The sequence below is a fragment of the Triticum aestivum genome, chromosome 5A (assembly GCF_018294505.1).
Source record: "Triticum aestivum cultivar Chinese Spring chromosome 5A, IWGSC CS RefSeq v2.1, whole genome shotgun sequence".
Lineage (NCBI taxonomy): Eukaryota > Viridiplantae > Streptophyta > Magnoliopsida > Poales > Poaceae > Triticum > Triticum aestivum.
Genome location: NC_057806.1, coordinates 482,371,130 through 482,393,371, shown reverse-complemented (window position 1 = coordinate 482,393,371; position 22,242 = coordinate 482,371,130). Strand labels below are relative to the sequence as shown.

The 22,242-nt window shown below is 44.9% G+C and overlaps 2 protein-coding genes across 2 annotated transcripts in view; both read left to right on the top strand.

The window, feature by feature from the left end:
* Positions 1–1,828: 1,828 nt before the first annotated feature.
* Positions 1,829–5,887, top strand: LOC123107276 (FBD-associated F-box protein At1g66310). The gene is made up of 5 exons (XM_044529268.1): positions 1,829–1,986; positions 2,632–2,738; positions 4,209–5,036; positions 5,117–5,266; positions 5,348–5,887. Exons 1-5 carry the CDS (start codon positions 1,893–1,895, stop codon positions 5,717–5,719), a joined length of 1,551 nt encoding a protein of 516 aa, XP_044385203.1. The 5' UTR covers positions 1,829–1,892; the 3' UTR covers positions 5,720–5,887.
* A 15,111-nt stretch (positions 5,888–20,998) lies between these two features.
* The window catches only part of LOC123104216 (chaperone protein dnaJ 10), a 5,104-nt gene continuing 3,860 nt past the window's right edge, over positions 20,999–22,242 (top strand). Inside the window, exons 1-2 of the mRNA XM_044525980.1 lie at positions 20,999–21,619; positions 21,725–21,784. Coding sequence (XP_044381915.1) covers positions 21,533–21,619; positions 21,725–21,784 — 147 coding nt within the window. The 5' untranslated portion in view covers positions 20,999–21,532. The remainder of the gene's footprint in view (positions 21,620–21,724; positions 21,785–22,242) is intronic.

Below are 22,242 nucleotides of genomic sequence, written 5' to 3'. Positions count from 1 at the left end.
TTGTAGGCACCTCCTACGTGTTATGCGAGGAGAGGGCTTACGTAGGTCGCCCTGAAATTCTTTTTTTTTTTGGCAATTCAGAGAGCTTTTGTTCAAACCAAAAGCATTCCTAGGACAATTAGCTAATAAACTGGTCACTAGGAAGCTTAAGTTCACATTGAGCGAGCTGAGAAATCACTAAGGGCATCTTTAACACGGGTCCTTAAACTGTCTGCATACGTTCGGACCGGGCTGTCCTGACGTGTTGTGTCATCCAACGTGGGTCTGTATTGATTCAGTGAGCGGTCCGGACATACTTTTTCCCCACACCAGAGACAAATTAAGGAGGCTTTTACGGCGACCGCTGCCACGCCCGCTCCTACCCATCCTGGCCTATCAAAAAAAACCCACCCGACTCTCTCGCGCTTAGACTTTCAATGCATGCGCCGTTTCCGTGCCGCATCAATGTCGGCCCAGAGCACGCAGCGGCCGGCATTGATGTCGCGATGTGACCGGGCGAGAGGGAGGAGCTCTGCTCGCCACCGCCCGTGTCCCAATGCGATCGCCACGAAGGCGCGTGATCGCCTTCGCCGCTACCTCGGCGGCAGTAGCGGCGGCGCCAACTCTTCGTCCTCCTGGAGCGCCCTAACGGCACAGGAGTACGCTGACAGGGAGCGGCGCCGACGGGACAAGCGCAACACGGCGCGCTGGTCAGAGTTCACGGACTCCGACATCTTGCCACCACACATCGCGGCAGACACGGAGTTGGCGTATGCCTGGGCCCTGGACTGCCCCGCCGCTGCCTGGACAGGGAGATGGCCAAGTATGGTGATGAGTGGTCCCTCAGCGAGACCGACGTCGCCAACGCCGCCTCCTCTAAGGTCCGCCGCCCTCGTCGTCGGTGGCCACGGCCGCCATGAGTACGACCTAGGAGGAAGCGGAGAGGATCACCTGCGAGCGTTAGGCGGCTGCCGGGAAGCCCTCCGTGACGCCGCCCCCTTCCGCTACCCGAAGCCCGACTCCGACGTGGGATCCGGCGATGATGACGGAGGAGGAGCCGCCATCCAGCCCGACATGGCCTACAAGGTCACCGTCAAGTATATGGTAGTTTAGTGTTTTTGTTTTAAGGTTTTTAGTTCACCGGACGAAAAATACCATCCGGTTTTACGTAAAAATTATCCTAGTTTAATACATATTTCAAAAATGGTAAACATGTATATTTTTATGTGTAAGAAAAAATCTTGAATGTGTGCCGAAAAAATGTTAGCACGTGTTGAATAAAAGATCAATTGATGAAAATCGAGAAAAAAGAACAAAGAAAAATAAAAAAACCAACAATTACCAAAATGGAAAACAAAGAAAACAAAACAAAATAGATGAAAAACCAAAGAAACCAATGCGAAAGAATGAAACCAAGAAAGAAAAAAAACTCAATGAAAAACGAGAAAGAAATAATAAGTAAAATAAAGAAAAACAGAAAAAGGGTGAAAACCAAGAAAGAAATGAAGGAAACCAATAAAATACAAAGAAAACAGAAAAAGGGAGAAAACCATAAATAAAACAATGGAAAACGATAAAAACAAAAAAAACAAAAAACTGAAAAAAAACGGAGAAAAAAATAAAAAATAGGAAAAAAACAAATTCGAACCACGAAGCAGTCTATCGGTGCCAGCCTTGAAGAAAAAAGGATAAATGGGCCGGCTCAGTTGCTATGCAAGATAAGAAGTTCTTCGGGCGACAGAAAGCTACGGTGTCGCGCCGAGCGAGAGATATAGCTTCCTTGTTTCCACTCTGAGGCCCAATAAAATCAGTCTAAGCGAAAAGGCCCAATAAAATCCGTCGAGGTAGCTTGGGTGGCGGCGCCGAAGCGATTTCCTCCCCTGGCCTGGCCCCTCGATCCCTCTCGGCGTACCATGGGGGTGCTGGCGCTGGGGCGGCTCATCTCCGCGCAGCGGGAGCGGCGGCGGCAGCGGCAGCGGCAGCGACGTCGCCGGATACGAGCCCGTGGTGAGGCCTCTCTCTCTCTCTCTGCTCTGCTCTGCTCGTCCCTGCTACTTTTGTAACCATGTCCTGCCATCAGTAGAAGAGTACCTCTTCTGTAGCGTTTGCTGATTAGGGTTCCTTGTCCAGAAGAACAAAAGTAAAAGGAGACATATGTTAGAGTTAACTCCAATCGCCTCGACTAGCAACTACGCGGTTAGGGATTAAACCTTTTTTGAGGCAGGCTAGGGTTTAAAACCCTTTTTCAGGCAGGCTGGGAATTAAACTTGTGATCAAGGACCAGATTTTTTTTTTTTGTGTGTGTGTACATGATAAGGATCTCACTCGCAGATGGTTGAATGTTCTGGTGCACTGATAGAGGGTTAAACCTGTGAGATGTTGCGGAAGGATAGGGATCTCGCTCGCTGATGGGTAAAATCAATTGTTCCATCAGATTTGGCACAAATGTGTGAGACTGGGGAGTGGTTGTACTGTTCTGCAAAAAAACCGAAAAAAACCATATGCTCTAGTGAACTGGATTCTCAAAGGCACTAGAGCTCTTGTGTAAAAGTTGGATGCCAGATCGAAATTGGACCTTTTGTTCTATGCAAGTGTGTACCTTTGTTGCTTTCTTCTGTTAGCATTTGTCCTTATAACAATTATGTGTTGCAGATGATCGAGTTCCTTTGTTGGCGAAAAGAGGACGCTCATCCTGGGAGCAAGATGATCGTTTTCAGGGTAGGAAAAGAGTTAAATACTCGGGACCAGACATTCCACAGGTATGAATAGTGGAAGATTTTGGTTGCAAGTAAATAAAATGTCACCATCACTGCCCTGCTGCACAAATTTTTGGACCTGTGTTGGGTCGGTAAAGATGTATTTCCTGTGTCAGTAACTCCTCTTCTATATTTTACAAAGGGGAGAGATTAATGTTGGGGCTTTAACTTTCTGGAAAACTGTCTGTCATGAGTCTTGGATGCCCTGCCACCTTTGATGTTGGATAGAATTCCTATAGGCCCTTATCAGCAATTCCTTGTCCTATAGGCCCCTATGCAGTTTATGCTTACCTGAATTCTTAGTGTGTGACTTGTTGCTAGTATCTATCGCATATAGCACATTTCTTGGTTATATGGCCGCTCTTGCTACCGTCTAGCGCCTGAGTGTATATCTACCGAAATACATTTAAGATAGGATATCCCACCTCGTGGGCAATGTGCTTCTCAAACTCTGTAGATATGTGATTGTGATGTCCCACCAGTCTTATAATGTCATTTGTAACATGTAGAAGGTCCAAGACTGGCTGAAAATTGTAATGTCATTTCTACCATGTAGAAGTTGCACGTTCGTGCTTTTCTTTGCTGTATTGGCCTATCTATAGCATGCTATTGTGCATTAGACACCATTCGAAGCAATTTGTTTACAGAGATGCATAGGAAGCCGATACTATTGGCTACCCCCATGACTAACTCAAGAATATATTTCTTAGTTGCCATCTATAGCAGTCTTCTAGGAAAACCATTATAAACATGTAGGAAAAAGGAATGCCCTATCTTCCTCACCAGTGCATCTGTGCATGCTTGCATACAGTTGACTGCTCAGATTTGGATGGTGTTGTGCTTGTTGTCGTCCGTTAAGTCTGGCCTTCGGGCAGATTGTGACTAGAACATTATACTAGTTATAATTAGGCTCAGGGCTCAGGCTTCCCGGAAACAAAGTAACATGATTAAACCATGAGCAGCACAAGCTTGGACCCATATCAAATATGCATACTCGCTTATTCAGACTAGAAATTTGGGGAAAATAATCCGTCTATACTACTTAACACAAGTGGGACTTTACTGCACTCTTGAATATTGTTTCCTATAATCAGGTTCCTGCAAGACCAAATTTTATATGTGATCCGTCTGCAGTTTCCATACAGTTCAGTGTAGAGTATTGATTCCTCTATTATGTGTGAAGAACATCAATATCTGGTCTCTTCAATCTCTTCTCATCTCATTTACCATGTTGTGTGTCATATATCTTTGTGGGTAGCTGCTAGAGTTGTTGCGTGAGCTTTCTGGCTGATTAAATATTAAATGGTATTTGTGCAATGTAGAAGTTACATGTTTGTTGCTGTTTCTTTGGACATTATTTTCTTCCCAACGAATCGCACCACATGTCCTTTTTTTCTTCTCCTTTCCATAGTCAAAAGTAATCATTATCCTTTGGAAATCCAGTGTTTAACTCTTCAATGCTTGGGCATGCAGAAAATTTGGCGCCATATAATCTCACTAGTACCAATGCAAGATGCTGCTCGTGCTGCCTGTGTCTCTCATGCCTTTCTACGTTGTTGGAGGTTCTACCCCAACATTGGATTTAGTAACTCGACTGTAGGCTGCAATGGAGTTCTTACAAAGGCTGAAACAGCAAGAAAATTCGCCAGCAAAGTTAACCAAGTTCTGAAAAACCACTCTGGCATTGGCTTGAAGAGTATCAAGCTTGAATTCCTTGGCCACAATTCCAGCGACTGTTCTTCTCTCGATAGCTGGCTTCGGGTTGCTATTACATCGGAGATTGAAGAACTCAGCCTTATGCTGTCTTCAGAGGTGGCAACATACAGATTCCCGTGCTCACTTTTATCTGGTCTGAGGGGGAACTCGATTCGGTATGTACACCTCTCGGGTTGTGTCTTCCGTCCTGTGGTCAGACTCAGCTGTTTCAGAAGCCTGATGAATCTGCGCCTGTATCATGTGCGTATCAGTGAGGACGAGTTAGGATGCCTTCTTTCCAGTTGTTCTGCTCTGGAGCTGTTTGCATTTGGGTACTGCAATGAAATAACTTGCCTGAAGATACCCGACATACTGCAGCGCCTCCACGACCTACAAGTGGTCGGATGCAACGCTCTACGAGTGGTAGAGAGCAAAGCCCTGAATCTCTCCAGTTTTTACTTTGGTGGTAAACGAGAACAACTTTCACATGGAGAGCAATTGAAGAACTTAACAATGCCGCATCCACGTGCCCTCGATAATGCTCATGCCATGCTTCCGACTACTATGCCGAATCTTGAAACTCTTGACATAAGTTTGCGTCTCAAGGTATATTCATCTGACAGATATATGTATATGAAAATGGTATATCTTGCTTGATAATTAACCTCAGATATCTCTTTATACAGGCTGATACCCCCATGATGCATAGCCAATTCCTCCGCATCAAGTACCTGAGGATAACTGTTGATGGATATGCATTTCCTCGTATCAATGATTATATTTCCCTGGTTCCTTTTCTGGATGCTTCTCCTTGCTTGGAGTCCTTTTTCTTGCAAGTAAGTTAATGCTCATCCTGCAAAGGTATCCAGTGACTATAAATGGCAGAACCGTTAATTTAATTGGCTTTTCATCTTTAGGCAGCAGAACCCATGGAGCATGAGTCAATTTTCAGAGATCCCTCGCCTCTGAGGCGGATGCCAGGACACCGCCATGACAAGCTGAAGAGCGTGACAATCATCGGCTTTAACTCTGCAAAGAGCTTGATCGAGCTAACGGTTCATATCATCGAGAATGCAGGGTCACTAGAGTCCCTTACATTGGACACCGCTGATTGTTCTCTTGGATGTTCTGACAGCGAGACGAAGAGATGCTCTACCTTGGGCCAGAGTACTCTCATGGAAGTTCCTAGAGCGCTCTTTGCTATCCGAAGGTATGTGGAGGGCATAGTTCCCTCTGCAGTTAAGTTGGCTGTTCTGGAGCCTTGCACCCGCTGCTGCGATGCTTCTTGAGTTTTAGATGTCAAGCTATATTAGTATTTTGCATGATGTTTATGTGATTTTAGATGGGATGTGATCGAGCGAGACCCTTTACCTGGAGTAGTACAAGTGCGTATTTCACTTGTAAATCAATTATGAAACAACAATATTAATGGTTATTACCGACGCTTTAGATGTTCAGTTCTGATAATATCTGGTAATTGATAATAAATCAAAAACAGTCAAACAGTTTTCAGAAATGTGATGTATGAGGTAGCAGGCCATGTACAGATGGAGTTCAGATTTGTTCCAAATGTCAGCACCTTGTAAGCCTTAAGGTGGTATGAACTGGAGGCAACAGTTTGTATTGGTCTTGGCACTAGAACTTTCAGAAATGCAGCGCAGAATCTACTTCAGTACAGCAAATCAAACTGTGTCCTGGCATCAGAACTTTCAGAAATCCAGTGCAGGAATACAGTTCGGTACCGCAAACCAAAACAGGTCTGCAGTATAGCAGGTTCAGACTTCAGAGCCGCTATTTATCAGTACATTATATAATGTCCCATGACAAGAATCACAAGATTTAATGAAAGGGGGAGAGAAGTGTCCCTTTTACCGAGACGCCAAAGGGCAGCGCCTGGGGAACCCTAGGGCCTTTGCATCTTTAAACTGATGCAACAAAGATTTTTATTTTTTTAGGAAGGAAGGTGCTCTACCTTGATGCATCTGTTTAACACTTATTTCCACTTCATCTGTCTTTTTTGCTTTTCATCACTGATATTAATGTGCATCACTGATGCTTAAGATGTTTAGTTCTGATAATAATATTTGGTGGTAATAGATAATAAATCAGAAACAGCAAAACAGTTTCAGAAATGCGATGTACTTATGAGGTAGCAGGGCCATGTACAGATGGAATACAATTGTCAGCAGCCTTTAAGTTGGTATGAACCGGAGGCAAACAGTTTGTGTTGGTCTTGGCATTTGGAACATTCCGAAACGCAGCGCAGAATCTAGTTCAGTGTGGCAAATCAACCAGTGCCTTAGCATCAGAACTTTGATAAGTACGATGCAGGAATACAGTTCAGTACAGCAAACAAAACAGGTGTGCAGTATAGCACAGTCGAAACGTCCAGAGTTCCCATTTTTAAGTAAGGGTGGGAGGGTGGGAGGAGCTGCTCTACTGAAACACATATTTCAAACAAACAAAGATGCTCTAGCATTTTTTCAAAATAAGGTGCTCTACCTTGATGGATATGTTCAACACTTATTTCCACTTCATCTGTTTTGTTCACTTTTCCTGCATGTTCAGTCAGGATGAAACATGTCTGCTATAAATGATCACTTGCAGTAGCATACAGGTCAAGGCAAAGATGAGATGTCAGATGTGTGTCACCATTCCAAGATAGACAGTACGCCAAATGTAAGAAACTATAAAGATTCACAACAATGTTTAATGGCACCTGATACAGCAATATTAAGTACATCGGACAGTCTGGTAAACAAAGTTTACAAGAATGTAATATCACAGACCCCTAGACGTCGGACAGCTCTTGAAAGTAACATGGCAACTAAAACATCTAATCATTAAACATCAGATAGAATGGTTTGACACCTGATTCTTTCAAAAGATGGCATCGTCCGCAAGGCTCCGGAACATTTAACTTGACTGTAGAGGGAACATTCCCCTCAATGTATTTTTTCACAGCCAAGACTGATTTATGTGCCTTCACTATAGCTGTACTTGTCAGGGGACTGCATTTTCTGCCCGGTTTACTGCCAGAACACCTGTAATTAGCTGGACTAGCATCCACTGTAAGGGACTCAAGTGACGTTGCATTCTCGAGAAGATGACATGTTAGCTCAATCATGCTCTTTTGGGGGAAGAAACCAATGATCTTCACACTCTTGAGGCTCCCATGGCAGTGTTGTGGCATTCGCCTCAGAGACGAGGGATCTCCCTCAAACCAGTCATCCATGGGATGCTCGATTACCTTAAGATCAAAAGCCAAGGTATTTAAATTGATGATCCAAACATGGTTATTAGACAATCTTTGCAGGATGAACAGTGATTTGTTTCCTTTTTTGAAGAAAGGGTGAACAGCAAACTTACATACAAGCGAAACGTCTCGAGGGAAGGAGAAGCATCAAAAAAATGAACCAACGACAAAAAATCGTAGTCCTGGTGAAAATATGATCCACTAATAAGAACAATACTCAAGAACTTGAGGTGGAGGAACTTGCTAGATGCCAGCGAGGAATTGACTATCTGCATAAAGATGACTCAGGTTAATTATTCCAACATTCGGCTACTGTTATATGGACATTCGCCAACTTAAGAGCAAGAGCATACCTCATGAGAAGATTGTATGTTAAGTGTCTCAAGATTCGGCACACGTGAAGGAAGGTTCTCAATAGCATAATTGATGGCATAATCCTGCGTCAACTGCACGTCCTTCACTTTCGACTCTCCAACTGAGACTTGTACTTGTTCACCTGCTTCTAACCAAAATCTGGAGAGATTTGGAGCTTTGTTCTCTATCACTTGAAGATTCGTGCATCCAGACACCTCCAGGAAGCTGAGCCGCTGCAGCAGGCAAGGTATCTCCAGGCGAACTATATCATCACAATATACAAGCTTCAGGTGTTCCAAAGCAGTGGAACTGGACAGAAGGCATCCTAACTCCTCCCCCGTGATACGCACATCGCGCAGATACAGCGTTTTCAGGCTTCTCAAACCAAGTTGAAATGTGGGACGCAAGGCGCATCTGAAAAGGAAAAGCTTCTGAATCGAGCCCCCACACCTGTCAGATAGTAGTGTGCATGGGAAATCAAAGCTCGCCTCTTTCGACCATACTAGAAGCTCGAGTTCTTCGGTCCTCGGCGTAACAGCAATCTGGAGCCATCTATCGAGACGACGATATGGTTTACCAACAAGAGGAGGAACATGGTAGTCAAGCTTCAGTTTCGTCACGGCGGCATCGCCCGGGCGGTTCCTCAGAACACGGTCGATTTTGTTGTTGTAGTCTATTATAGTAGCGTTCGATCCCGGTGCTTTTAAATCTTCTTTCGGGCACATCGTTTCGTTGGTGAAGGTGAGGTTGGGACGGCACCTCCAGGACTGCATGAAGGAGCGAGAAACACAGGCGGCACGGGCGGCGTCTTGCATTGACAGCAGGGAGCGTATCTGACACCAAATGTCCTGCGTGCAAAAGTAATAAGAACTGGCCATGCATCTCCCAAAATTCTTCTAAACAAGAGATATGGGTTCAAGTTTATTACAACTTCAAATGCTCCGGCCGGAACTGGAAGCATGATGTGCATATATGATGCAGTTTTGCTAACTAAAATAGTGAAAGAACAATTTTTAGTGAGCTAGCTAGCACGGGTAAAAATGCTTTTGTGCTGGTGTTTTAGTTGCAATATATACAAGTTTTTCATTAGCACTTGATACCATACCTCAGGAAGATCTGGCCCTGAGTATTTCATCCGTTTCCCACCTTGTGAATCTTCATCTTGTTGCCGGGACGAACATCCTCTTTTCACCGACATGGGAGCGGATCCATCTGCAGCAACACATTGTTCTTGCAGCAATCAGTTCACTCCCTTGACAAAATAAATAAATCGGATTTTTCTTCCGGAGAAGGAACCCTAAGCGGCAAGCAGGGCAACTGGGCAAGCACGGTTGAAGAGAGAGATGCCGTGCCGCCGGACGTGAACAGGCAGGGCCTTTACCACGGGCCTGGGACTTGGCGGCGCCGGCGCCGGTCCCGCCGCATGGCCATTATGAGCCGCTCCATCGCCAGCGCCCCCATGGCACGTCCCCTCTGTTTCGGTTCCGTGAAGCGCGACGCAGGTTCGTCGTCGGCCTCGAGGGAGGGAGGGAGGAGACGGAGCAGCGCAGCCGTGCAGGACACCGCCAGGAGCACCTCGTGCTTCCAGGAGAACTTTCCGCAATATAGACTCCTGATCCGGTTCAGATAGGTAGACACCGGAGCCGGAGCGGCAGACATGGGGTCGCTGGCGATGAAGCGGCTCATCATGGCCATGGCCATGCAGCGGGGCCGGCGGCGTCGCAAAGCCCGAGCCCGCGGTAACAAACCTCACTCTTCTTCATGTCATGTCCGGCGGCATCTGTAAACGAATCTCCTCCTCTCTTGCCGTGCCCTCTGTCTAGGGTTGCTCTTCTTTTTCTCTGTCATCAATGGATTGGAACTCTGTTGTTTTCTTCTCTAATCTATTCTCTCCGTCCCATAATGTAAGATGTTTTTTAACATTAGTGTAGTATCAAAAAGTGTCCTATATTATGGAACGGAAGGAATAAGTATCAATGTGTGCTTACAAGAATGATCTGTCGTTGCAGATGCATCGACTCCCATGTCGGCGGAAGGCGAATGTTCATCCCAGTCCCGGCATCAGGATCAAGATTCAGAAGCAGGCGGGAAAAGGATGAAATACTCATCAGGGCCAGATCTTCCAGAGGTATGGCAGAAATAAAGAGCCAACGAGGACATCTTGCAAGTAAAATATCAGCATGATTGCCTTCAGGACCGGCCCTGGAGTTTCGAGGGCCCCAGGGCGGACTCCATGAGTGGGCCCAGCGGCCGCGGTGGAGGAAAAAAAGAATTCCATACTTTGATATGAAAAAAATCTGGTAAAGCCATAAACTATGATATATTTTCCCCTTGTAAATAGTACTTCCTCTATAAAAAAATACAAGAGCGTCTAGGTCACTACTTTAGTGATCTAAACGCTCTTAGAAATATAGAAGCATTTAGATCACTAAAGTAGTGATCTAAACATTTTTATATTTCTTTACGGAGAAAGTATATGATAATAATAGGTTGTGGTGCTTCAATAATATTGGCATCTAATTGCTTTAGATTATAAAGTAGTGTGATTCCAAAAAATAAATTTATTCATAATCTCCTTCTAAAATTTAGTTAACTGATGTGCTCATTTTCTCCTTGTTCTCTTCTCAGAATTAGATAAAATGTTTTAGGCAACATATTTGTAAAAACAAAAAGGAGAACACCTCAACTTGGGGTAATCGCAGCAATAATGTGTGCTCCAACACTGGTGTGCTCTACAACTATCCAAGTACAAAACGTTGAGACCACGTGACCAACACCAGCTATCTCCTCAAAGAGTGCAAGTGTTATAAAAACAAGAATACAACTTAATTTCCATCCATCAGATTAAAAATAAGGGCTGAACGATTCATAAAATAAATTACCTCACTCGTTCGGGTTTTCCTCGCCCTAGGCGCAGTCGGCAGCCGTTGCAATGCTCCGGACTGCGGCAGAGTTTCACGGCATTGGGCCGCTCCGTCCTCCGTTTATGATGGGAAACAAAGCCATAGGCCCCGAGCTTGTGAATACTGCTATCGATTGGGTTTGGAGAATTGAAGAAGCAATCAAACTAACAGCGACGGAAAGGTCAAAAGGAAAAAAAACTGACAGCCATGACTCCGCGCAAACACGTACTCCCTCTGTAAACTAATATAAGAGCATTTAGATCACTATTTTAGTATTCTAAACGCTCTTATATTAGTTTACGGAGGGAGTACATATACTTACAACCGATCGTTATTCGGAACGAATTCAGCATGTGCATTTTTTGGGCTTCTTATCTACATACATATCACGATGGGCCTCTCAGGCCTTGTTGGTTCTCCACTTGTATGGCTGTACCTCAAGCATATATATATATGGCCTGGGTCGGGGCCCCTAGTTTGGCTGGGCCCCAGGCCGTCGCCCCCGCTGCCCTGGCCCAGGGCCGGCCCTGATTGCCTTACTTCATTCTTTATTTATTTTTTCTCCTGTAACCGATACACCAAGTCCCTGCAAGAAGTAAAAAAAAAAGTGATCCATCTGCAGTCTATGGCTCACTATTATGTGTGTGAAACACCAACCTTTTATCCGGTCTCTCCAGCCTCTCATCCTAGTTTCCAAGTCTCATGTCATATAACTTGCTGGCTGGCTGCCAAAGCTTTCGCATGAGCTTTCTGCCTGATTATAAATATCTGAATGTCATTTGTACCATGTACAAGTTAAATATTTATTGCTCTTCCTTCTTGCTCTTTCGTTGCTACATTGATCTTTATATATACAGCGTGCTATTATGCAATTAACATTATTCAAACATTTTTCTGTACGGTGTATATAGGAAGCCAAAATGCCAGATAGGTGATGTTGTTGACTGCTCCATGGGTAACTCAAAAAATTATACTATATCGTAGTTGCCATCAGCAGCTTTTTTTAGGAAAGCCACTAATATTTTTTGCTGAAAAAAGAATACAGTATCTTCCTCCTCAATTACCGACTTTGCGCGAGCATGTGCACAGCACCTGGGGCAGAATATTATTCCACGATTTTGCTTCTGTTTTCTCTCCTCGGACGAAATTAACCATCTTTCTTCATAAATCTAGTGTTGAGTTCTTCTTCATGATTGTGCTTGCAGGACATCTGGCATCATATATACTCACTAGTTCCAATCAAGATGCTGCACGTGCTGCCTGTGTGTCTCGCGCCTTTCGACGTCGTTGGAGGTGCTATCCCAACCTCGCATTCAGTAACTTAATAGTAGACTGGAATGGAGATATACATGTAAAGCATGAACCAGCAAGAAAGTGGAAGCAATTCACATTGAGCAGTTCAGACCGATATGCCTTTTAAATGTGAGTTTCAAAATTTTCACCAAAGTGGGGACTAATAGATTGACACGGATCACACACTCGGTGGTGCAACCAAGTCAGACGGCTTTCATGCCAGGACGACATATCCTAGAAGGGGTGGTTGTCCTACACGAAACTCTTCACGAAATCCACTCGAAGAAACTAGATGGAGTTATCTTCAAAGTAGATTTTGAAAAGGCATACGATAAAGTCAAGTGGTCGTTCCTTCAGCAGGCAATGCACATGAAGGGGTTCAACGAGATGTGGAGGAATCAGGTGGATTCCCTAGTCCAAAAAGGTAGTGTCGGAGTTAGGGTTAACGATGATATAGGACACTACTTTTAGACTCATAAGAGTTTGAGACAAGGGGATTTGATGTCACCGCTCCTATTCAATATAGTCGCAGATTTGTTAGCCATTCTCATTGGAAGAGCCAAAGAGAAAGGTCATGTAGGTGGCCTAGTACCACATCTTGTTGATGGGGGAGTATCTATCTTACAGTATGCCGACGATACTATCATTTTTATGGTAAATGATCTCGCAAAGGCCAGAAACATGAAACTAGTGCTATGTCTTTTTGAACAATTGTCGGGTTTAAAAATTAATTTCCATAAGAGCGGATTGTTCTGTTTTGGGAGAGCCAACGAAGAACAAGAGACATATAAACAATTGTTCGGATGTGAATTGGGATCTTTGCCTTTTAGTTATCTGGGCATTCCCATTGATCATCGAAAGCCGACTAATAAAGAATGGAAATGTATCGAAGATCGATTTGAAAAAAAACTTAGTTGCTGGAAGGGCAAGCTAATGTCACATGGAGGTCGGTTAGTTCTAATTAATTCAGTATTAACTAGTATGTCGATGTTCCTGTTATCTCTCTTTGAAGTACCTAAGGGGGTACGGAAGAGACTGGATTTCTATCGATCTAAATTCTTTTGGCAGTCAGATGACATTAAGAAGAAATACCGTTTGGCTAGGTGGGATATCATTTGCAGACCCAAGGACCAGGGTGGTCTGGGCACTGAAAATCTAGAGATTAAGAATAAATGCTTAATGAGTAAATGGTTATATCGGTTGTCAGTAGAACATGATGGTATGTGGGCTGAGATACTACAAAACAAATATTTACACTCAAAAACCTTAGCCCAAGTTACTGCAAGACCTACGGATTCTCCTTTCTGGAAGGGACTCATGAGAATGAAAGATTTGTTCTTTCGAAGGGCCAAATTCTGTGTTGGCAATGGGCTGACAACAAGATTTTGGAAAGATACGTGGCTAGGGGACGAACCTTTAGCACTGCAATACCCTACCTTATATAATATTGTTCAACGTAAAGAAGATTACATGGCCAATATCTTACAAGAGGTACCCTTAAATACATCGTTTAGGAGATCTCTAGTCGAGGAACGTTAGAATTCCTGGCTACACTTGGTTAGACGGTTAATGGATGTTCAATTATCTGATCAACCTGATTCTTTCATATGGAAACTAACAAGCAACGGTGTGTTCACGGTTAAATCGTTTTATATGGATCTCATTAACTCTGGTCCAATCCCAAGATCCCTACATATTTGGAAGGTGAAGGCCCCCTTGCGTATTAAAATCTTTATGTGGTTTGTACACAACCAAGTGATCCTTACCAAGGACAATTTGATAAAGCGAAGGTGGGTGGGCAGTCCACGATGTTGTTTTTGTGTGCATGATGAGACAATCCAACACTTATTTATAGAGTACCCCCTTGCGAGATTACTATGGCGATCAATTCATATAGCCTTTAACATTAATCCACCAACTAGTATTGAAGGTTTATTTGGGACCTGGCTAGCTGGTATCGATTTGATTACTGCGTCTCGTATTCGGATTGAAATATGTGCGCTTTTTTGGGCTATATGGAACTGCAGAAACGATATGATCTTTAACAGACAACATTCTTTAACATTCTTGCAGGTCATCTTCAGAGCTAGTGCCTAGATCCGTACGTGGTCCTTACTCACTCCTATGGAGTCAGGGAGCCGTTGGTTACTGGGTGCATCCAATGGGAGACGGCAGTACGGGATATATTCAACCGGTTTGGATGGCGATCTCTGCATAGAATAGGCGTTTAGTGTTCTATTCTTTTGCACATGGCGGTTGTGGCTTTCAGAGCTCTTTTTTATTTTCGCTCCTCTTGCGAGCTGTAATGGAGTTAAGACTACCTTTGTTTTGAACCTCGTTTTTAATAAAGATGGCCGCATGCATTTTTCGGATGCAAAGGCCGGGGGTACGCCTCCTTTTCCAAAAAAATAAACCAGCAAGAGAATTCTCCAGCAGGGTCAACCAAGTTCTGACAAGCCACTCTGGTGGCTTGAAGACTCTCAGGCTTGAATTCATTGGCCCCAGTTCCAGCGACTGTTGCTCTCTCGATAGATGGCTTCAGGTTGCCATTACACCGGTTATTGAAGAACTCAGTTTTCAGTTGTCTTCAGCATTGGCAACATACCGCTTCCCGTGCTCACTTTTATCTGATCTGAGTGGGAACTCAATTCGGCATCTACACCTTGCGGGTTGCGCCTTTGGTCCCGCGGCCAAACTCAGCTGCTTGAGAAGCCTTACACAGCTTCACCTGTATCATGTGGGCATCAAGGAGGATGAATTAGGTTGCCTTCTTTCCAGTTGTCCTGTTTTGTAGCTGTTTGCATTTGGGAATTGCAGTGGGATCACTTGCCTCAAGATACCTTGCACACTGGACCATAGTTGCCATGTTTCCGGTACGGTGGGAACGAGGAACGGGAACGAGGGACGAGAGTCGGTGGCTGAAAAAAATAGGGTACAACGAGGGTATACATCTCTCGAACGATTTTTTTATAGCGGGGACGCGATCCAATCCGTTTGGGTACGATGAACCCGGTACGGTACCATGAGTCGAGAAACGCAGTTCCTAAAGAACGACGACTCCCTGATGGTCAGCATTCCTTGCTGTTAACGGATCCCTTGCAATTAATGGACTGGAGGAAGAACGAGGAGTCCTTGAGAAAAGAAACGACGGCGTGAGTAAATTATGCCTCACGTTTTGGCTGTTGGATCCTCGAACCTGAATCGAGGAGCAGGCTGCAGGAACGCCGAATCTTCATCGAATCGTACCGAATCCGACCTCGTTCCCGAATCCGATTCCGGGTCGATGAATCGGGATCGAGGGACGGCCTACCGTTCCCCGTTTCCGGCTACTATGCACTGGACCGGCTCAGGAGGCTTCACATTATCAGTTGCAACACTCTACGAGCTATAGAGAGCAAAGCTCCAAATCTCTTCAGCTTTTACTTTGCTGGTAAACGAGTACAACTCTCACTTGGAGAGCCATTGCAATTGGAGAAACTAGTATTGTCCCATCCACAGGCCCTCGATGATGCTCGTGCTACACTTCCGTCAATTGCGCCAAACCTCCAAACTCTTTGCATAACTTCGTGTCTTGGGGTATACTCTTCGGACGTTCGTATGAAAATATTTATATCTTACACCGTTACACGGTAACTAATCATGGAGTATCTTTATGCAGGCCAGTAACACTATGATGCACAGTCGATTCCTCTACGTCAAGTTCCTCAGTATTTGGGTTCATACCTTCCCATTTCATGATGCGAATGATTATATGTCTTTGGTTTCATTTCTTGATGCTTGTCCATCGTTGGAGACTTTCGCCTTGACAGTAAGTCAGTGCTCATCCTTGAAAGATATATCTAGCAATTGTAAATGGTAGAACCATTAATTTACTGGCCGCTCATATGCAGACACCAACGAAACCCATGGAGCATGAGTCGATTATCGGGGACCCCTCGCATCCGAGGCAGATGCCAGGACATCGACATGGCAAGCTGAAGAGCATGAAGGTCTTGGGTTTTAACTCTACAAAAAGCTTGATCGAGCTAATGGTTCATATCATTGAGAACACAGGGTCACTCGAGTCCCTTTCGTTGGACACCACTTATTATGTTGTTAGGTGTTCTGATGGCATCAGTGACACATGCTCTAGCATGCGCGAGCGTACTCAAATGGAAGCCCCTAGACCGCTCTTGGCTATCCAAACGCACATCCAGGGGAAGGTCCCCTCCACGGTGAAGTTAGATGTTCTGGAGCCCTGCAGCAGATGCCATGCTTCTTGAGCTTTAGATGTTAAGCTCGGGTTTATTATCATGATGCTTATAGTATAATTTTAGATGGGATGTGATTGAAACATTGTGCTTGTAATTGTACTGAGTGCGTATATCAATTATCGGCAACATTATTAATGTGTATCATCACAGCTTGAGATGTTAAGTTGTTAGAATATTCAGTGGTATCTTCTTACTGGAGTTGGAACAAGCACTCGAATTACATACAGTTCATATAGTTGATGTTGATGCTACACTGATATCATGTTGCAAATATGTATGATAAGCACTATTTTCATGTGTCGGTTCAATGTTTACACAAAAAGGTGAAAAACTGCATAGGTTATGCAATAGCATGCACACCTGCAGAAACCCATAAAAATTGGACCATTTTGTGATGTGTATAGGGAAAGGCATCAAACATGTAAAAATAGTAACATGATACCATCGAAGGACGGCGTTGTGGTGCCCATGCTCATCTACACCCATCATAAACAGTAAATTCAGAAATAAATTAGAAAACAAAATCAGAAAAATCTGGATTCTTTTTCTTTGCTGGTGAGAAAAAATCTGAATTCTTTTGGCCCCAAAGATGCTTGAGTGTGCTATGAGCTTGCAAAATTTCATGGCCAAATAACATTCGAGGAACGGGGATCTGTAGACAGAAAAAAAGTCGGCTCTCAAAGAAACCTTTAAAAAAAGTATTTTGGAGACCTTATTTCTTTCTAGAGATTCTCAAATGTCATTTCACCATGAATATTACACACTCCTAACCGACTTGAGCATTTCCGGTGTCAAAAAAGAATATTCAGAGTTTTTTTTTACTATTTTTTAGTTTACTGTTCATTAGGGAGAAGATATGGATTATTGGATACCATTCCTTTCTCTTTTCTTTTGTACAAGACGTAAGTGTTCAGATTTTTGTTTGGGAAAATAAGTGTTCATATTTAGCCTGACATGTATCCGTACCATTTTTTCCCGAAAACTCGGATGGGCCGCATGCAACATGGTACACAAGGGTAAATAGTTGTGCAAAATTTGCATATGTCCAAATGGTCATACAATAAGCTGAAATTTATCTAAGACATAGATACGACATCCACCATTTCATACAAATTCAAACTACAAAATCCGAGTCTGTTTTTTCTTAAGATAAAACGTAAAAAATGTGTTTTTGTTCACCCTGGTATACATCTTGTTTTGATTCTTCACAGAGTATTTCGTCACATCATCCCATGCCAAAGTATCTACTCCCTTCTAACAAAAAATTGAAACCAATATATTTCTTAACTTTAACCAAGTTTATAGAAAATATAATAATAATACCAACACCTATGAAATCAGTATTCAAAATATACAACATCTACTATATCAAATAAATATAATATGGATACATATTTCTTACTCCCTCCTATCCAGAAATAAATGTCGTGGTTTTAGTTCAGAGTAGTAAATATGTATATACTACATCAAAAAATAGAATATGCATGTATATCTCTCAAGTTTGACTTTAGACAAAACGATGACTTCTTTTTTATATATAAAGGAGAAGGCACTATCATACCCATTAAGGCTAGGATGGTTGACCACATCTCTAGTGTGGTTGAGCATATTATCCCTGGAGGTGGTGTTACTCATCTTCAATATGCGGATGACACTATGATCATGCTTGGCTGGTCAGAACTTGATATCATTAACCTCAAGTTCTTTCTCTTTTGCTTTAAAGCCATGATTTGGCCTTAAGATCAATCTTGATAAGAGTGAGGTGGTAGTGTTAGGTTAATCTGTTGACGGTCGGTAGCGGATTACAAACAACCTTAATTGCAAGTTGTCCTCTTTCCCCATTGTGGGCTTAGGTATGCCACTATCTGAATCGAGGGTCCCCAACCAAGACTTTTGCCCTAGTTGGGTCGCCTCTAGGTCCGTGCCATGGTGAGGTAGATTTACGTCCAAAGGGAGTAAAAATGTGCTTATCAACTCGTGTCTTTCTAGTCTCCCCATATATATGATGGGTTATATATTGTGTCAGAAGGGGCGCATAGCTCATTTGATAAGGAGGTATCACGCTTCATCTAGCAGACGGCTGATGGATGCCAGAAATACCTTATGATCAAGTAGGTTGATATCTGCCTGCCCAAAGACCTGGGGTCTAGGTATTCTTGCATCCCGTCGCATGAATGTGCCCCTTATGTTGAGATGATTTTGGAGGATCCTACATGACCGGAGGGGCCTTTGGCTACAACTTATTAAAGCAAAGTATTTGCAGGACTGCCCCCTTCTAGCGCGTGAGCGTAGGGATGAATCTCAATTCTAAAAGTCAGATCAAGAATGAGATTTTTCTTAGGCAGACTGTTCAAGATATCTTCCGATATTCCGATAAATCGGCCGATTTATCGCTTACCGTTGTCTAACTGATAAGATAAATCAGTCGATAAATCAGCGGATATGGCGATAAATCGGTCGATATGCCAATAAACTGGCCGATTTACCCCTTATCATGAGTCGACCGATAAGTTTCCGATAAGCGATATCCCCAACGTAGGGCTCTCTATCTCCAAAGGTAATGGAAATAGGACCGTCTTCTAGCTGGACTAGTGGGTAGGTGGAGCCCTATCCTGCATTGAGTTCTTGGGGTTGTTTGCTATCTGAACAGACAGCGACTGTTGGTGTCCCCGACCTCCCACAATGGGACTTGGGATATCACGTTCGGACGAACATTTGGACATGAGTAAAATGTTGCTTGGGCTGCCCTTTAGTGACCTTTCGTCGTTGTTTCCGGACTATCAGGATGCCATATCTTGGCGCTTATTCCCCCCGGGGTTTTTCTCTATTGGGTCGACATATGGTGCTCGGTTCTCACATGGACCACACCTCTATGGAAAGCATCTCTCCCCCTCACGATCAAGTTTTTTGTGTGACAACTTCTATGGGATCGCCACCCTTCGGGGACAGAGGGCCAAGCGGAACGGGCCTGGCAATGAACTATGTCCTCTTTGTGGTGTCCCAAAGACTGGGACCGACATCTTCTTTGTCTGCTCTGCTGCTCGATTTCTTTGATCTATTGTTCGCGAGGCTATGAGACTTGACTAGGAGGCCTGGGACCTGGCAAAGTTTCTAGAAACCCAGGCATACCAGATCGGGAGGGGGAGACACCTCTTCCTATAGCATGCCACTAACTCTATATTCAAATTTTCGGCATTTTTAAGCACCGGCACCTGTTATCTAGACTCAGGATGTATATGGTGGTGGGTCCCACTAGTCCCACATATGCCATTCACCAAAAAAGGATCAAACGGCGTTGGTGGATATCCAGAAAAATTAAATGGCACAAATGGACAGCCCAGAAAAGCCCATGAAGCCAGCGGCCGACCACAACACTCGATGCACACCGTTCCAATCCTCTCCCCCGCACAGTCGCACCGCGATCGCCATGCCATAGGCATCATCGCCGCTGTCTCCACCGGCACCACCTCCCCATTCCAGTTCTCCCTTCGTTCCATGCACCGCTGTCGTCGCCATGTTTCTGGAAGAGGCCGATGTCGGGAAGCGTCGGAGACCTCGCCGCCATGTTTCTGGAAGAGGCCGCTGCCGGGAAGCGCCGAGGACCGAGTCGAGCCTTGCGGAGCGCCTCCTCTAGTATCTCTCCAATCCTGTCGATACTCTCTTCAACTCCGTCGATGGCGACGATGGTTTTGACGGCAGGTGCAGCTAGGTACGGCGAAGGAGGTCTTCGACAACTATTTCATAGTACCTATGCTCTGCTTTCCCTCTCGCTCATCCGCCTCTCCCCTCTGCTGCGACGCAACCTATGGGAGATGGGACCGGCGGATGTCGTCTGAAGGTTGATGAACTCTGAATCCTTCATCCTTGGCACGCACTAGTGCAGTAGTGCTGTTATCAATAGTCGAGGGGCCATCAGAAGTCATTCATCCTGAAGGTGATGATTCTAATAAGCTTGTCTCTGAAGCTTGAAGCTCTCTTTTTGTATGCGTTTGTCTTTAAATCCCCGAAGCTCGCTTTTGTATGTGTTTGTCTCTGAATCCTTGAAACTCGCCTCTGTATGTGTGCCAGGCTTTAGTTTTGACGCCGTTCATTTTTCTAATGAATGAACTGATGGTTTTTATATAACAGACGAACTGATGCGTTAAGTAAATGGATGAACCACTGTATAAATGGTCAGGACGCCACGGTAACCACATAAATATTAAATGGACTTTGACATAATCCCGCGTAAGGAATGATGGTTAGTGCGGGCAAATCCCACAATGCCCAATAACATGTCCACTTACATCTTGAATCTAGACAATGAGATTGGGACCGGCTTGGCAACATGATGGACCCGGTGACTGTAGCAGCTCGCCGCCTTGCACCGTCGACTCTAAGCCAATCTATCGGCCACTTGGTGTTTTTGTCTCTTTTATTTATTTTATTACAGTATGAATTTGATAGCTGCTTTATCTATAAAGCGGTTTTGAGAGAGACAAACAGTTTTTTTTCTTTTGGTCTAAAGGTTCTACAGTACCGCCTCCATGTCCAAACCCAACCCAAGCCGGGCGTCTCCTCCACCGGCTCCGGTCACCCACCAGTCTACTCTGGTGGCTCGGCTCCGGTCTCCGGTCGCCGGTGGGCCACGTTGTCCACCACCTCTACTGCATCGCCGCAAATCCAACCCGCGGCGATTAACGAGAGGGAGGGAATCAATCCCCATTGGAACTGGAGGCGTTCCAAATCGGGCGGGCTTCTCCGCCATGTCAACGTGACTCATCCCCCCACTATTCCACGCGGAGCCGGCGAAAAAGAAAGCAGCAAAACGAAATTATTCGCCCCTTTCCATTCCACGCCCTTTATGGTCGGCCGGGGATCCCACCCCCCTCAGCCGCCACACCCGCGCCGGCCTCCCATTCCTCCGCCCCGCCCACCACGCCGCGACGCGGAGCAGCAGCAGCAGCAGGAGATCTCGGGAGGAGGCGGCGCGCGAGATCCGGCGCCGGAGCGGCGGCTGTCTGTCTGATTGATTGAGTGATCGGTCGATTGGTTGGCTCGACGATGGTGCGGGAGACCGGGTACTACGACGTGCTCGGGGTCAGCCCGGCGGCCACCGAGGCCGACATCAAGAAGGCCTACTACGTCAAGGTCGTGCCACTGCCACGCCCTGCCGCGCGCGCTTTCCTGTCCCGCTCCGTCTCCACCGGCGAACTTCGCTCTCATTCCGGTTTGCTGGTGTCGTTGTTGTTGCAGGCGAGGCAGGTCCACCCCGACAAGAACCGCAATGACCCCCTCGCGGCCGAGAAGTTCCAGGCAAGTGCTCCCTCTCCCATGCCGCTGTTTGCTTCCCCACTGCCAATAACTTCTCTTGTGACCGTGAGACATCAGCATCATCTAAATTCTGCTGTAACTATCGCCAACAGTGCTGCCAGCGACTGATCAGGCAGTTAGCTATTCAAGTGTCAGAACTGATGTAAATTAGTGGTAGATAAAAGGGGGATCATGCGTCTTCATTAGGCGCCCTGCAAGCCTTTCAGGGATTTAGTCAGCTTTTACATGGATGATGAATGCCAATGGTGGTAGCGACATCGATAGTTCTTTCCTCCTGCCTTGCTGGTAGGAATCAGAATTGTATTACAGTGCTTCACTTGGAAAAGTCCTTCGGTCACCATAGTTGCTGCCCCTGTTACTAGCTCAGGGACAGGAAGGGGCATACCAAAGCAGCTATTGCATCAGGTGATAACGGGCATCGATGTTGATTGCGGAATAAC

Coding starts and splice junctions, on each gene's coding strand:
- LOC123107276 (XM_044529268.1), top strand. CDS start 1,893: ATGGGGGTGCTGGCGCTGGGGCGGCTCATCTCCGCGCAGCGGGAGCGG. Junction 1,987..2,631: donor TCGCCGGATACGAGCCCGTG/GTGAGGCCTCTC, acceptor TATGTGTTGCAG/ATGATCGAGTTCCTTTGTTG. Junction 5,037..5,116: donor ACATAAGTTTGCGTCTCAAG/GTATATTCATCT, acceptor CTCTTTATACAG/GCTGATACCCCCATGATGCA.